At 45.6% G+C, this 14878-nt stretch overlaps 1 protein-coding gene across 1 annotated transcript in view; it reads left to right on the plus strand.

Annotated features, from left to right (window-relative positions):
* The first annotated feature begins 613 nt into the window (after positions 1 to 613).
* Positions 614 to 14878, plus strand: part of JAZF1 (JAZF zinc finger 1) — a 438407-nt gene continuing 424142 nt past the window's right edge. The window contains exon 1 of the mRNA XM_075316682.1: positions 614 to 823. Within this exon, the coding sequence (XP_075172797.1) occupies positions 706 to 823 (118 nt within the window). The 5' untranslated portion in view covers positions 614 to 705. The remainder of the gene's footprint in view (positions 824 to 14878) is intronic.

Below are 14878 nucleotides of genomic sequence, written 5' to 3' on the forward strand. Positions count from 1 at the left end.
CAGGCTGCGCACTGTCAGGTGGAGCTGTCACCAGGCTGCGCACTGTCAGGTGGAGCTGTCACCAGGCTGCCCTCTGTCAGGTGGAGCTGTCACCAGGCTGCCCTCTGTCAGGAGGAGCTGTCACCAGGCTGCCCTCTGTCAGGAGGAGCTGTCACCAGGCTGCGCACTGTCAGGTGGAGCTGTCACCAGGCTGCGCACTGTCAGGTGGAGCTGTCACCAGGCTGCCCACTGTCAGGTGGAGCTGTCACCAGGCTGCGCACTGTCAGGTGGAGCTGTCACCAGGCTGCGCACTGTCAGGTGGAGCTGTCACCAGGCTGCCCTCTGTCAGGTGGAGCTGTCACCAGGCTGCCCTCTGTCAGGAGGAGCTGTCACCAGGCTGCCCTCTGTCAGGAGGAGCTGTCACCAGGCTGCGCACTGTCAGGTGGAGCTGTCACCAGGCTGCGCACTGTCAGGTGGAGCTGTCACCAGGCTGCCCGCTGCCGTCCAGCTGTGGAGGTTGCTGGGGTTCCTCCTCCGTCCCGGCTGCCCCCTCCTCTCAGCTGCTCCATGCAGCCGCCTCCTCCGCTCCCGACGCCTGTGCTGCCTCCTCCCCCTCTCGCTCTCCATCCCTCCCTCCCTGCTCCAGCACCGGCTGCCATCCTCCTCTCCCTCCATCTCTGTCCGGCTCCCCACTCTCAGCCCCACCGGGACCTCAATGACCACACCATGATGACAGGCATCGCTGCTGCCTCCTTCTTCTCCAATGCCTGCCGCTTCGGAGGCTGTGGACTCCACTTTACCACCCTGGCCGAGCTGATCGAGCACATCGAAGACAACCATATCGGTGAGTGCCCCTGATCGGTGCACCCCCAGATCGGGTGCCCACCTATACCCACTGACCAGTGCAGCGTGCAGGGGCTGCCCCGGTGCATTGCTCCGGACACATGTGCGGGCTCTCAGGGCTGCAGACAACTACCCGTTAGGTTGGCATCTCTGTGCCGGGCACCCCGAATCGTGTGCATGCTGGAGGCATGAAGTGAGTAGTGCCAGCCGCGGCCACGCAGCACATGCACTCACCTAGGCACCGCTGGGCACCCTGTCTGCGCCCTGCTGGGGTGCAGGGTCCGCCCCCGTGGGTGGGGGGTTCACAGATGCTGCGGCCACCCCCGGGCCCCTGCCCTTGGTGGCAGCCATTAGTCTCCCTGCGTCCTGTCAGCTGTGTTGCTAGGTGTGGTGGGTGCAGGGTGGCACCTCCTGTCATGTGTGCTGGGAGGAGCGCAGGGTGCCCCCTCTGCTGTCAGCCCTGAGGAGACCCTCACATGTGTGCAGCAGGGGCGGCTCTGCTCCGTGTATCCGATGTGCGTGCCTGCGTCTAGGCCTGAGGAGGAGGAGTAGCGGGGGGTGTGTGCCCTGTGCCGGGACCACGCAGTGCCCGCGGCTGGCACTGTGCTGGGGCATTACTGCTGTGCCTGTGCAGCTGTGGAGACCCTCACTGCAGACGCCAGCTGTAAGCAGAACTGCGCCCATGTCTAGGGCACTGCCAACCTGAAACTCTCAGCCCTGCCTACAAGTAGGTGGTCCTCCCTCACCCTGTGCTGTGACTGCACTCAGTGACTTGTGCCCACAGTGAGTGGTGGGACGGTGGGCATGGCGTCCAGCTGCCAGCACAGTGCCAGCTACTGAATCATCCCGGGCTGGACAGAGACAGGTATGTAGGAAAGTGAGGATAAATGGCTGCTGGGCGCTGCTTATCCTTATGGGGAAAAATGGATTGGAGCCGCAGTGACTGGCAGGTTACTGTCATATACAAGGGATTATCAAGGAAGTCAGAGAAGGGATCCACTAGATCACTGTATATAATGTGTATGATCAGGACCTTCGCCTTATGCCAGCGCTGGGGGGCACCTGTGGAGGGCTGGTACACTGCTCAAGGGCAGGGACCATTAATTTGTAAATTATATCGGTATGGCGCCAATTACACGTATGTGACATATAGGGCACTGTCACGGGAACCAGGTTCCCGTGACAGTGCCCTATATGTCACATACGTGTAATAGATCTCTGATCTATGCGGGTCACAGTGGTAATGCACGCATACATCAGCCAGTTATAACCTATCCGGTCCACGTTTTAACTGGAGAAACCCTTTAAAGGGAATCTGTCAGACTGATTTCTGAAGGAATTTACACTTAAGGTACCGTCACACTAAGCGACGCTCCAGCGATCCCACCAGCAACCTGATCTGGCAGGGATCGCTGGAGCGTCGCTACACGGGTTGCTGGTGAGCTGTCACACAGGCAGATCTCACCAGTGACCAGCCCCCAGCCAGCAGCGACGCGTGGAAGCGATGCTGCGCTTGGTAACTAAGGTAAATATCGGGTAACCAACCCGATATTTACCTTAGTTACCAGCGCACACCGCTTAGCGTTGGCTCCCTGCACTCCTAGCCAGAGTACACATCGGGTTAATTACCCGATGTGTACTCCGGCTACGTGTGCAGGGAGCAGGGAGACGGCACTGACAGCGTTAGAGCGGCGGACGCTGGTAACGGAGGTAATTATCGGGTAACCAAGGAAAGGGCTTCTTGGTTACCCGATATTTACATTGGTTACCAGCGTCCGCAGAAGCCGGCTCCTGCTGCCTGCACATTTAGTTGTTGCTCTGTCGCTGTCACACACAGCGATGTGCGCTTCACAGCAGGAGAGCAACAACTAAAAAATGGCCCAGGACATTCAGCAACAACCAGCGACCTCACAGCAGGGGCCAGGTTGTTGCTGGATGTCACACAGAGCGACATCACTAGCAACATCGCTGCTACGTCACAAAAGTCGTACCTCAGCAGCGATGTTGCTAGCGATGTTGCTTAGTGTGACGGTACCTTTAGTTGTTACAGCTTTGACATGGTATTCAAGATCTGATGGGATAACCCTGCCCTCCACACCTGATTGACAACTTTCTTCTTACTACTCTGTGTAAGGAGAAACCTGTCAATCAGTGCCTGAGGGGTGGGGTTAGCTCACAGCTCATGGATACAGAGGACTCCTCAGTCAGACACATAATTGAGAAGACTCCTGGCTCACGAGCCCTGCAACTAATAAACGGGAACTACAGGATAGACACAACAAAGAAGCTGAAATGAGTGTGTCTGTCACTACCTTAGGCTGCCCATAAAGAGGACACGGTGGTGACAGATGCCTTTGAAAAGGATTGCTAGTTTCTTATACAGTTAGGTCCAGAAATATTTGGACAGTGACACAAGTTTTGTTATTTTAGCTGTTTACAAAAACATGTTCAGAAATACAATTATATACATAATATGGGCTGAAAGTGCACACTCCCAGCTGCAATATGAGAGTTTTCACATCCAAATCGGAGAAAGGGTTTAGGAATCATAGCTCTGTAATGCATAGCCTCCTCTTTTTCAAGGGACCAAAAGTAATTGGACAAGGGACTCTAAGGGCTGCAATTAACTCTGAAGGCGTCTCCCTCATTAACCTGTAATCAATGAAGTAGTTAAAAGGTCTGGGGTTGATTACAGGTGTGTGGTTTTGCATTTGGAAGCTGTTGCTGTGACCAGACAACATGCGGTCTAAGGAACTCTCAATTGAGGTGAAACAGAACATCCTGAAGCTGAAAAAAAAGAAAAAATCCATCAGAGAGATAGCAGACATGCTTGGAGTAGCAAAATCAACAGTCGGGTACATTCTGAGAAAAAAGGAATTGACTGGTGAGCTTGGGAACTCAAAAAGGCCTGGGCGTCCACGGATGACAACAGTGGTGGATGATCGCCGCATACTTTCTTTGGTGAAGAAGAACCCATTCACAACATCAACTGAAGTCCAGAACACTCTCAGTGAAGTAGGTGTATCTGTCTCTAAGTCAACTGTAAAGAGAAGACTCCATGAAAGTAAATACAAAGGGTTCACATCTAGATGCAAACCATTCATCAATTCCAAAATTAGACAGGCCAGAGTTAAATTTGCTGAAAAACACCTCATGAAGCCAGCTCAGTTCTGGAGAAGTATTCTATGGACAGATGAGACAAAGATCAACCTGTACCAGAATGATGGGAAGAAAAAAGTTTGGCGAAGAAATAGAACGGCACATGATCCAAGGCACACCACATCCTCTGTAAAACATGGTGGAGGCAACGTGATGGCATGGGCATGCATGGCTTTCAATGGCACTGGGTCACTTGTGTTTATTGATGACATAACAGCAGACAAGAGTAGCCGGATGAATTCTGAAGTGTACCGGGATATACTTTCAGCCCAGATTCAGCCAAATGCCGCAAAGTTGATCGGACGGCGCTTCATAGTACAGATGGACAATGACCCCAAGCATACAGCCAAAGCTACCCAGGAGTTCATGAGTGGAAAAAAGTGGAACATTCTGCAATGGCCAAGTCAATCACCAGATCTTAACCCAATTGAGCATGCATTTCACTTGCTCAAATCCAGACTTAAGACGGAAAGACCCAAAAACAAGCAAGACCTGAAGGCTGCGGCTGTAAAGGCCTGGCAAAGCATTAAGAAGGAGGAAACCCAGCGTTTGGTGATGTCCATGGGTTCCAGACTTAAGGCAGTGATTGCCTCCAAAGGATTCGCAACAAAATATTGAAAATAAAAATATTTTGTTTGGGTTTGGTTTATTTGTCCAATTACTTTTGACCTCCTAAATGTGGAGTATTTGTAAAGAAATGTGTACAATTCCTACAATTTCTATCAGATATTTTTGCTCAAACCTTCAAATTAAACGTTACAATCTGCACTTGAATTCTGTTGTAGAGGTTTCATTTCAAATCCAATGTGGTGGCATGCAGAGCCCAACTCGCGAAAATTGTGTCACTGTCCAAATATTTCTGGACCTAACTGTAAGTAAAGCTCATGCTTTGGACATTGTAAAGTTATGAATCTTGTTACTCTCAGTTGTACTTGTCAGTAAATAGACAATATTTTATTTTGGCCATAGCTACGTAAGCATGTAAGAAGCATATTTTCATTTTTTAAGCTCATGGGTGTATCACTGATGGCACGCTGACATTTATATAGGATGATGCTGGAAGAATATTAGAAAGTTAAGTTTTAATTAGTTGAAAACAAACTTTAGAAAATGAGTATTCCGGTATGAATTGTTATTTATCCACCTGATGGGTGGGTGATCCAGTCCCCACTGATCTGAATCAGGCAGTGGTGTATCATGTGCGCTGCTGCTCCATTCATTCAATTTGGGTGTCAGCAGCACCAGCGCCTCCATCAGTGATGGCTGATCACTGCAGCAGAAAAGCCAGATCCATCACAGCAAGAGACATCAAGACAATAAGGCTGCTTTCACACTACGTTTTTTTTAACATGCGTCATGAACGTTTTTTTAATGCAAAAACGGATCCAGTGCAAATGCGTTTTCATTTCAATGCATTTGCAATGGACTCGCGTCAACATGCGTTTGCGTGCGTTATAGTGAGGTTCCAGCGACTTGCAGTTTTTTAACTTTTTTCAAAAATGCTACTTGTACCACTGGATCCTAACTATACTGTACGCAAACGCATCTGAACGCTGCCATGCTGATAGACAGGATCCTGCTTGCTCTACTGAGCATGCCCAGAAAAAAGCCTGGCGTGATCAGTCTCTCTCTCCCCCTCCCTCTCTCCCCCTCCCTCTCTCTCTCTCCTCTCTTTCTCCCTCGCCTGAGAGCGGGGGACGTTCATAACCAAGGTAAATATCTGGTAACCAAGCAAAGCGCTTCGCTTAGTTACCCGATGTTTACCTTGGTTACGTGTGCAGGGAGCAGGCAGCCCGGCTTCTTGCAGCTGCGGACGCTCGTAACCAAGGTAAATATCGGGTATCCAAGCAAAGCACTTTGCTTAGTTACCCGATGTTTCCCTTGGTTACCAGCGTCCACAGCTGTCAGATGCCGACTCCTAGTCTATCACGTTCAGTTCCCCTCACTCCCGATCACATGACTTCAATGCCCGCCCATAAACTTCAAGTGACAGGATCCTGCAAAATAACACATGCGTTTGCATGCGTTTTTCTTTGTAAAAACAGGATCCGCTTTTAGAGCAAAAAAAAATTCATGACGCATGTTAAAAAAACGAAGTGTGAAAGCAGCCTATCAACTCCTTCCAGTATCTAATATTTATTCGGTCCATAGGAACAGAATAATTGGTTCCAGTGCTGCCAATTGTACTTCTGTGTAATAAAGACCACTGTTATGGGAACTAGGTTTGCACATCACTGCCTTATCATTTTTTATTTATTTCTAATCACATTCGACTTTTAGTGATTTTGTTTTTTAAACACTACAATTTATCATTTTTAGTGAAAAAAATGGAGTGTTACGCCAGCTATACACATGCAGGCTGTTGGACAAAAGAAGCATTGTTTGGCCAACAGCCCTCTCGGCAACTTCTACCATACATAGGCGTTTATTTGGCCGTGGACTCTGGTGTTTTCTATAAGAAAGCTGCTGACAAACATCTCTGCTAGTGGTTTAACTCCAGGAGAACACAGTGATCACCAGTCTGAAATCAGACATACCCGAATGACATCTCCCCGACAATTCATTTGCCGGCGCCTCCAGTGTTGGCTAAACACGTAGATATTGGTGGGTCCTGCCGACAGTAGACTAATGTGTATGGGGAACTTTAGGGTGAGACCAAACATTGAATCATGCTGCTAAACAACTCCCACCCTAATTTTTGTTAGTAAGTACCAGGGCAGGCTTCACATATGTGTCCAGCAGCCTTCTCCTGGCATCCTGGGTGAATCTGGTGTTTTTTAGGCACTAATCACTAGGCATCACAAAACATTATAACTTGCGTTGGGGAGTGACATTGTGGGGTCTAGTAAATGTCGAAGATGCCAGGCTGCCGGGCCAAAGATGCTGGCCACAGAAGTGAAAACTGCCGTGGTCTATCTGCCATGGAGAACCTTATTGGACACCAGAACAGGGCAGCTCAATTATTTTTGCTTTACTGTTACTGAACCACAAACAATATTCCAGTTCTTTTAAACTGCTAGGACGACCAGCTTTGCTATGCCAGGAAAACCACTGTAAAGGGGTATTACTAATTCAGGCGTTCATAGCATATCCATAGGATAGAAGTGCGGTCACAGCAAACACAGGTATGCACCTCACCGCTGGTGACGCTGCATTGAATAGTATCTTAGTACGTCCCTGTGAGCGTCCTAACATGCTAAGAGGGCAGTTACTCGGAATATAACGATGTTGAAGCTGTGTAGTTTCGTTTGTTGTTTTATTTCCACTTGTTTGTCTCTATGCAAGTGTAGTTTTATTTGAGTAGTAGGACTAGCGTCTTGCTGTCCAGCTCACTAGCCAGGGCTAGCTCAGGGTCAGCTAGGGCTTAGGCATGTGATCGTGCACGGTGGGAAGGACCCGTCTAGGGACGGTAAGAAGTACAGGGTTCAGTCTCAGGTGAGTGTTTAGGGGTCATCCCTATCCCTTATCCCTTTCCCTATTGTCAGGGCCACTTTTTCACCCATTCACCTGGTGTCTTCCCTTTTTTTGCAGCGCACGCCAGGAATCCTTTTTTGCCCTGTTCTGACATTATAACTGGCCCATATTTTCCAGGATTCTAATTTGAATCCAGTCGTGGCTCTTGCAAAACAGATGCAGAGTTTGTCTCTGGAAGTGATAGATCTGCGGTCATGGGTTTTGCAGCACTAGCCATCCAAACTCAACCAGAACCCAAGATAGCCATCCCGGATAGGTTTTCTGGGAAAGGGATACATTTTTGGTGTTCAAAGAAGCTTGTATACTCTACTTCAGGCTTTGTCCTAATTCCTCTGGGAGTGAGGAATAGCAGGTGGGGATTGTTACCTCACTTCTTCAAGGAGATTCTCAGTTCTGGGGCTTCTCCATTCCAGCCGACTCTCAATCCCATCGGTTGGTAAACAAGTTTTTTGTGGCCCTGGGCCTAATTTATGATGATGCAGAACAAGTCTTCCTTGCCGAGTCCAAGCTGCAAAAGACCAAAAAGGATATAGTATTAGGGCTATCAGCTGTTAGAGCAAACAAAAAAACTCCTAATAAAATTGTATACTTTATTTTTATATCAATTAAAAAAGTAGTATTCATACAACCAGAAACACACAGTGTGCATAAAGTGTTAGATACCCAAGATGGAAAGTGTAAGGGTAATTGTATCTAGGGGGCTGTGCAGATCAATGGTAAATAAACCCAGTAGATTCAGATGCTGGACCCTAGGGGATATAACTCACCCTTAATTGGTCCCTGCCTAGCAATGGGGCTTTAAGCACCCTAACTTTAATGGTAAATAAACCCGTAGATTCAGATGCTGGACCCTAAGGGATATAACTCACCCTTAATTGGTACCAGAAACACACAGTGTGCATAAAGTGTTAGATACACAAGATATAAAGTGTAAGGGTAATTGTAAAGTCCCTAGATACAATTACCCTTACACCTTCCATCTTGTGTATCTAACACTTTATGCACACTTTCTGGTTGTATGAATACTACTTTTTTAATTGATATAAAAACAAAGTATACAATTTTATTAGGAGTTTTTTTGTTGAGTCCAAGCTGCGTAGGCTTCAGTAGGGGGATCGGTCATCAGAGGATTTTTGTTCATAGGCCACTGATGATGGGTGAAATAACCCCGCTCTTAAAGCCATTTTTGTCTGGGCCTGTCTGAAAGGTTAAAAGACACTCTTCTTTTGTACAGAACTCCTGAGTTTTTAGAAGCCGCTATATTAGCCATCCGGATTGATAGGCGCCCTAGGGTTAGACCTGTGTTGAGCCCTTTTGCAGTAGAACCCTTCTAGGAGTGAAAGCCCTCCTATATGGCCAGATGAACCCATGCAGTTAGGAGTGGCTTCTCCTCAGTGGCCTCCTGTGGTTCACCGTAAGATGGGAGTTTGTTTCTTTTGCTGTCGAGGGGCCATTTTATTGGTGCCTGTCCCTGCGTACTTAAACTGAAAAAGATATCAGAAAACGTCTGACCCCAAGTTGTGTGGGTGATTACAACCTGGGAGTATATATCTCCTCCACATGTGTATTCTGTTTGTCTTACCTGCAGAGGTTGTCAAAGTTACGCATAACTAAATAATTTCTGTCCTTTTGGATAGTTGGACGGGGGCCAATATGATGGATTCTCAGTTTCCCAGACCCATGGTGTCTCTTGTAGTATTCTGGTGAAACCCATTCCCATATTTGGTATCGACTCTGTGGTTCTTGGTCAGTATTTTACGCAAATTATGCATAACGTATACCTTTGCATAGTGGCCCTTCACAATGATCTTATTTCTGGCTAGTTTTTTGAAGACCTTCCTACTCCTATAGTACTGGGCCTTCCCTGGCTGGTTTGACACAATCCGGTGGTTGATTTTCAGTTCAGGGAGAGATTGTTAGGTGGAATGATTTATGTAAGAATAACTGTCTGAATACCCTTCTCTCTACCATCTCCACCGAAACCTTACCCTTTGTTCTGTCCGGGTTTTGAGGATATATTCTCAGAAAAAGGGTGTCAAGATTATACGACCCATCATGACAATTGTCCTGTTAACTTGCTTCCTGGATCAAAACTACCCAAAACTAGATTATACAATCTTGTTGGCCCTGACAGGCAGGTTATGAAAGATTATATGACTGAAACCCTTGCTATTAGACCCTCCTCTTCTCCCATGACTGCAGGGTTCTTCATTTTTAAGAAGAAAGATGGGGGTCTGTATCCTTGTTTAGACTTTTGTGAATTAAATTGGATTACAATCTAGGACCCTTACCCCTTTCCGCTGATTCTTCATTTATTTAATTAGATTGTTGGTGCTAAATGGTTCTCCAAATTGAATTTTAGGGGGGCCTATAATCTGATTATAATCAGGGAAGGGGATGAGTGGAAGACAGTGTTTAATACTCCTGAAGAGCATTATGAGAATATTGCCATGCCATTTGGTCTGAGTAATGCTCCCGCCGTTTTTTAACATTTCGTCTTTTTACATTTTTCGACATCTGGTGGGCAGATTTGTGGTGATATATTGTGATGATCTTTTGATTTACTCGCCCAGTTTTGAGATGCATCAGGTACATGGCAGGCAGGTATTACAGATAATACAGACTAATAAAATGTATGCTAAACTTTCAAAATGTGTATTTGCCGTACAAGGGGTGCAATTTTTGGGGTGTCCGATGTCATCTTCAGGTTTCCTGATGGACCCTTATAAGGTCCGCGCTGTATTAGAATGGGATCCTCCAGAAAATGTAAAAGCATTACAACTAGTGATAGGTAGATCAGCGGGTCGAACCGGGTTTTAAAAAAAACCCGGCTCCGGCCTGGAATTGATCCCGGATATCTGGCCAGATGCCGATCCCCATATAAGTCTATGGAGACCAGAATCTGGCGCTTTTAAATGGCAGTAAAAAGAATAGGGCGATTGGAGCAAGTGTGTTATAATTACTGAGTCTTCTGTGTGGATGTAACGCTACTTCCGGGGCTGCACATTAATCTCATCCATATGCACTGCTTCTTCCGCCAACCGGCAGTCTCCGTGTGTCTGATTGGTTGCAGTCAGTTGCGCCTCCACACTGTGTGACAGCATGTCTGACTGCAACCAATCAGAGGCGCTGTGTGTGCATCTCTATTGGTGTAAAAAGAAATAAAACTTGGTGTAGGGCCCCCCCATATTATGATAGCCAGCACAGATAAGCATACAGGCTGCAGCCCCCAGCCGTGTGATTATCTTGGCTGTATATCAAAATATGAGGGACTACATGCGGCTTTTTAAAAAAAATTATTTAAATATATTTTAAAAACCAACGTCCGATCCCCCCAATTTTGATACCCAGCCATGATGAAACTAACAGCTAGGAGCTGGTATTCTCAGGCTGGGGAGACCCATGCCTATTGGGCCCTTCTTAGTGGCTTAGCAGGACTAGATCTCTGCTCTCATAACTCTGCAGGGCTCACAGCTAAGAACATGCTCTAAGGACCTACCATAGGCTTCCTACAGATGCTGCCGTGCAACACTTCTGGCTTCATAATGTTCATGGTCAGTGATGGCCTCCGCTGGCCTGCGTTCCTGCAGCATGGCATCTAGGAATGTCACTGGTATGGGAAACAAACACTAAGGGTACCGTCACACTTTAGCGGCGCTCCAGCGATCCCACCAGCGATCTGACCTGGTCAGGATCGCTGGTGCGACGCTACATGGTCTCTGGTAAGCTGTCAATCAGGCAGATCTCACCAGTGACCAGCCCCCAGCCAGCAGCGACGCGTGGAAGCGATGCTGCGCTTGGTAACTAAGGTAAATATCGGGTAACCAAGCGCTTGGTTACCCGATATTTACCTTGTTACCTTGCACACCACTTAGTGCTGGCTCCCTGCACTCCTAGCCAGAATACACATCAGGTTAATAAGCAAACCGCTCTGCTTATTTACCCGATGTGAGCAGGGAGCCGGCACTGGCAGCATGAGAGCCGCTGACGCTAGTAACCAAGGTAAATATCGGGTAACCAAGCAAAGGGCTTCCCTTGGTTACCCGATATTTACCTTGGTTACAGCTTACTGCAGGCTGCCAGACGCCGGCTCCTGTTCCCTGCACATTCAGATTGTTGCTCTCTCGCTGTCACACACAGCGATGTGTGCTTGACAGCGGGAGAGCAACGTCCAAAAAATGAACCAGCACTGTGTGTAACGAGCAGCGATTTCACAGCAGGGGCCAGATCACTGCTCAGTGTCACACACAGCGAGATCGCTAATGAGGTCACTGCTGCGTCACAGAAACCGTGATCAGCAGCGATCTCGCTATGTGAGAAGTACCTCTAAGAGAATTAGAATTCTTTTTTGCCTTTATGCTAGAAAGCTGGCCTATGAAAATGGCAAATGTTGATGTAAGCTTTATTCATTCAAACTCTTGGCCGTTTTGTGGTTCTATCATGATTTAAAAAAAAAAAAAAAAAAAGTGCCAAGAAAATTAAATGGGGGTTAGTGAGAAAGGGCAGGAGCATGTGTTAATTATAGTGTAAATCCATGAAGGCTTAGACTTGTACTTTTGAATAAGTTTGTTACATTTTACTCCAGCATACTTTGGACTAACCCTGTCATACAGCCATGGCCAAAAGTATTGGCACCCTTGAAATGATTTCATAAAATTAAGTATTTCTCCTGGAAAATGATTGCAATACTACATATTGTCACAGACATGTTTATTTTCTTTATGTGTATTGGAACAACACAAAAAAATCTTCTGTTGCAAACTTCCCCAGGTCTCTCATATCTGAAGGCACCTTCTCTCAGCTGCAGTTTTTAGATTCCTCCACAGGTGTTCAATGGGATTTAGATCTGGACTCATTGCTGCCATTTCTGCACGATACAGTGCTTTGTTTCCATTCATTTCTGGGTGCTTCTTGAAATTTGTTTGGGGTCATTGTCCTGATGGAAGACCCCTGACTTAGGACACAAACCCAGCTTTCTGACACTGGACACTGCATTGCGATCCAAAATCATTTGGTAATCTTCAAATTTCATGATGCCTTGCACACAGGGCACTCCGTGCCAGAGATAGCTAAACAACCCCAAAACATCTTTGAAGCTCTACCATATTTGCCTGTAGGTGCTGTGTTTTTTTTCTTTGTAGGCCTCATTCCATTTTCAGTAAATAATAAAATGATCCAGAAGGATTTTGGCTTACTCTTGTACATTTTGTCAAATAGCAGTGTAGTTTTTTTATGTCTCTTTGTCAGCAGTGGGGTCCTCCTGAGTCTCCTACCATAGAGAGTTAGATGGATAATCCGTGCAGCACTGATGCACCCTGAGCCTGTAGGACAACTTGAATTTCTTTGGAACTTGATTAGGCTGTTTATCTTCCATCTGGACTATGCCCCATTGCAATTTTTAGTCATTTTTTTCTCTCATCCAGGTGGATTAGCAGTGCCATGGGTTGTAAACGTTGTGATTATATTGCACACCATGGACAGAGGAACATCAAGATCTCTAAAGATGGACTTTTAACCTTGAGATTGTTGATATTTTTCAACAATTTTGGTTCTCAAATCCTCAGATAGTTCTCTTCTCCTGTTTCTGTTCTCCTTGCTTGGAGTGGCACACACAGAGACACAATGTAAAGATTGAGTCAACTTCTCCCCTTTTTATCTGGTTTCAGGTGTGATATTAATATTGCCCACACCTCTTACTTACCAAAGGTGAGTTTGAACAAGCATCACATGCTTGAAAAAGGATTGTTTACCCACAATTTTGAAATGGTGTCAACAATTTTGTCCAGCCCAATTTGCCTTTTTTTTCCTCAGATTTTTTGTGTTGTTACAATACACATAGGAAATAAACATCTGTATGACAAATAGTGTATTTGCAATAATTTTCTTAGAAAAATATTTCATTTTCTGGAACAATTTCAGCCATGACTGTATAGATCACCAGTCTTAGATAATTCTCCCAATAGGGTCTTTAGATTCAGGAATCGTCAAAATCAGCGATTTTTCACTTTCTTCTTGTTGATCTGGCATGGTAGAGTCAAACACTCATTCATGAAGAGGGTCTTGACTCTTAATGAATCAGGACTGTATGACAAGTGGCATGTGCCTCGCCACAAATCTTCCTCCAGTCAGGAACTGGAACACGTTTTTTGGCATAAGCAACGACACAGTTTGTCATCAATTAGATGAGCTGTGACATCACATTCCCGCTGTGCCCCTATCCCACCCCAAATTCACTCATTTTGGCAGAGCTGGGAGACACTAGCGTGAATACACCAAAAGATGCTAAAAATTTTGCAGTGTTCAAAGCGATTTTCCCTGGAATTGGGCAAAATGGCTTTAATAAATTAGACTTTGTGCTGAATTTGTGCAACAGAGACCGAGCAGAAACGCCATGTTTTTATGGGGTTTTAATTTTTTTCAGGAGGATTTGAAGAATTTTGGCTCAGTTTCTGCTCCAGAAACTCCTCAAAGAAGAAGGATTTGTTTTAAAAAAATAAACTTTGGCTCTGTTTTTGATCAGTTTGTAATCGATCTGCCGTTGCTAGAAGTGTGAACACCCTAGTGTTTTAGACGTGCATAGTACTAAAAAAATAGATCCATTTTGATCCAGGATGATATAATGGATGAAGAACCATTATGATCCATTTCCCATAGACTTAAAAATAAAAAAATGGATCCAGTTGCAGTCCATTTCTTTGGCTGGCCAATATATATTCTTTAATGCAGCTAAAAAACAGTAAGTGGATGGAAAAGTCGCCATTGGCAGACGGTTTATAAAACGTCTGAATGGGTCTTAGGCTATGTTCGCACGTTGCGTTTTTTACCGCGTTTCTGCAGCGTTTTTGACAGCAGCGTTTTTGGGCAAAAACGCATGCGTTTTTGATTTCCAGCAAAGTCTATGGGAAAAGCAGAAATCCTGTCTGCACTTTGCTTTTTTTTCTGCAGCGTTTAATTTGCATATTTGTGGTCAAAAACCATGCTGAAAAAGAAGCAGCATGTCAGTTGTTTTTGCCATTTCTGCAGCGTTTCCTTAACATTGGAGTCAATGAGAAATGGCAAAAAGCAACCAAAATCACAATTCCTGCGTTTTTCATGCTTTTTACCTGCTTTTCAACTGCGTTTTTGGCTCCAAAAACGCATGCTTTTCTGGTCAAAAATTAATGGGTTCTAATGTTCCTTTACACACACACAATAACCGAAAATTTAAATGTAAAAAAATAATAAACTTTAGCTATTTTTCTGTTAAAATGTGCATAACCACTATTATTACATTAAAATTGATAATTTCCCATATAATTTTATTAAAAGTTAATTTTATACTTTTTTTCTCTTTTTTCATTCTTTTTGACTAATTCAACTTTATTTCTCTGTGTCTTGATCTCCAAAACGCATCTGCAGAAACGCAGGTGAAAACGCAGGTAAA

Source organism: Anomaloglossus baeobatrachus, chromosome 6 (assembly GCF_048569485.1).
Source record: "Anomaloglossus baeobatrachus isolate aAnoBae1 chromosome 6, aAnoBae1.hap1, whole genome shotgun sequence".
Classification (NCBI taxonomy): Eukaryota; Metazoa; Chordata; class Amphibia; order Anura; family Aromobatidae; genus Anomaloglossus; species Anomaloglossus baeobatrachus.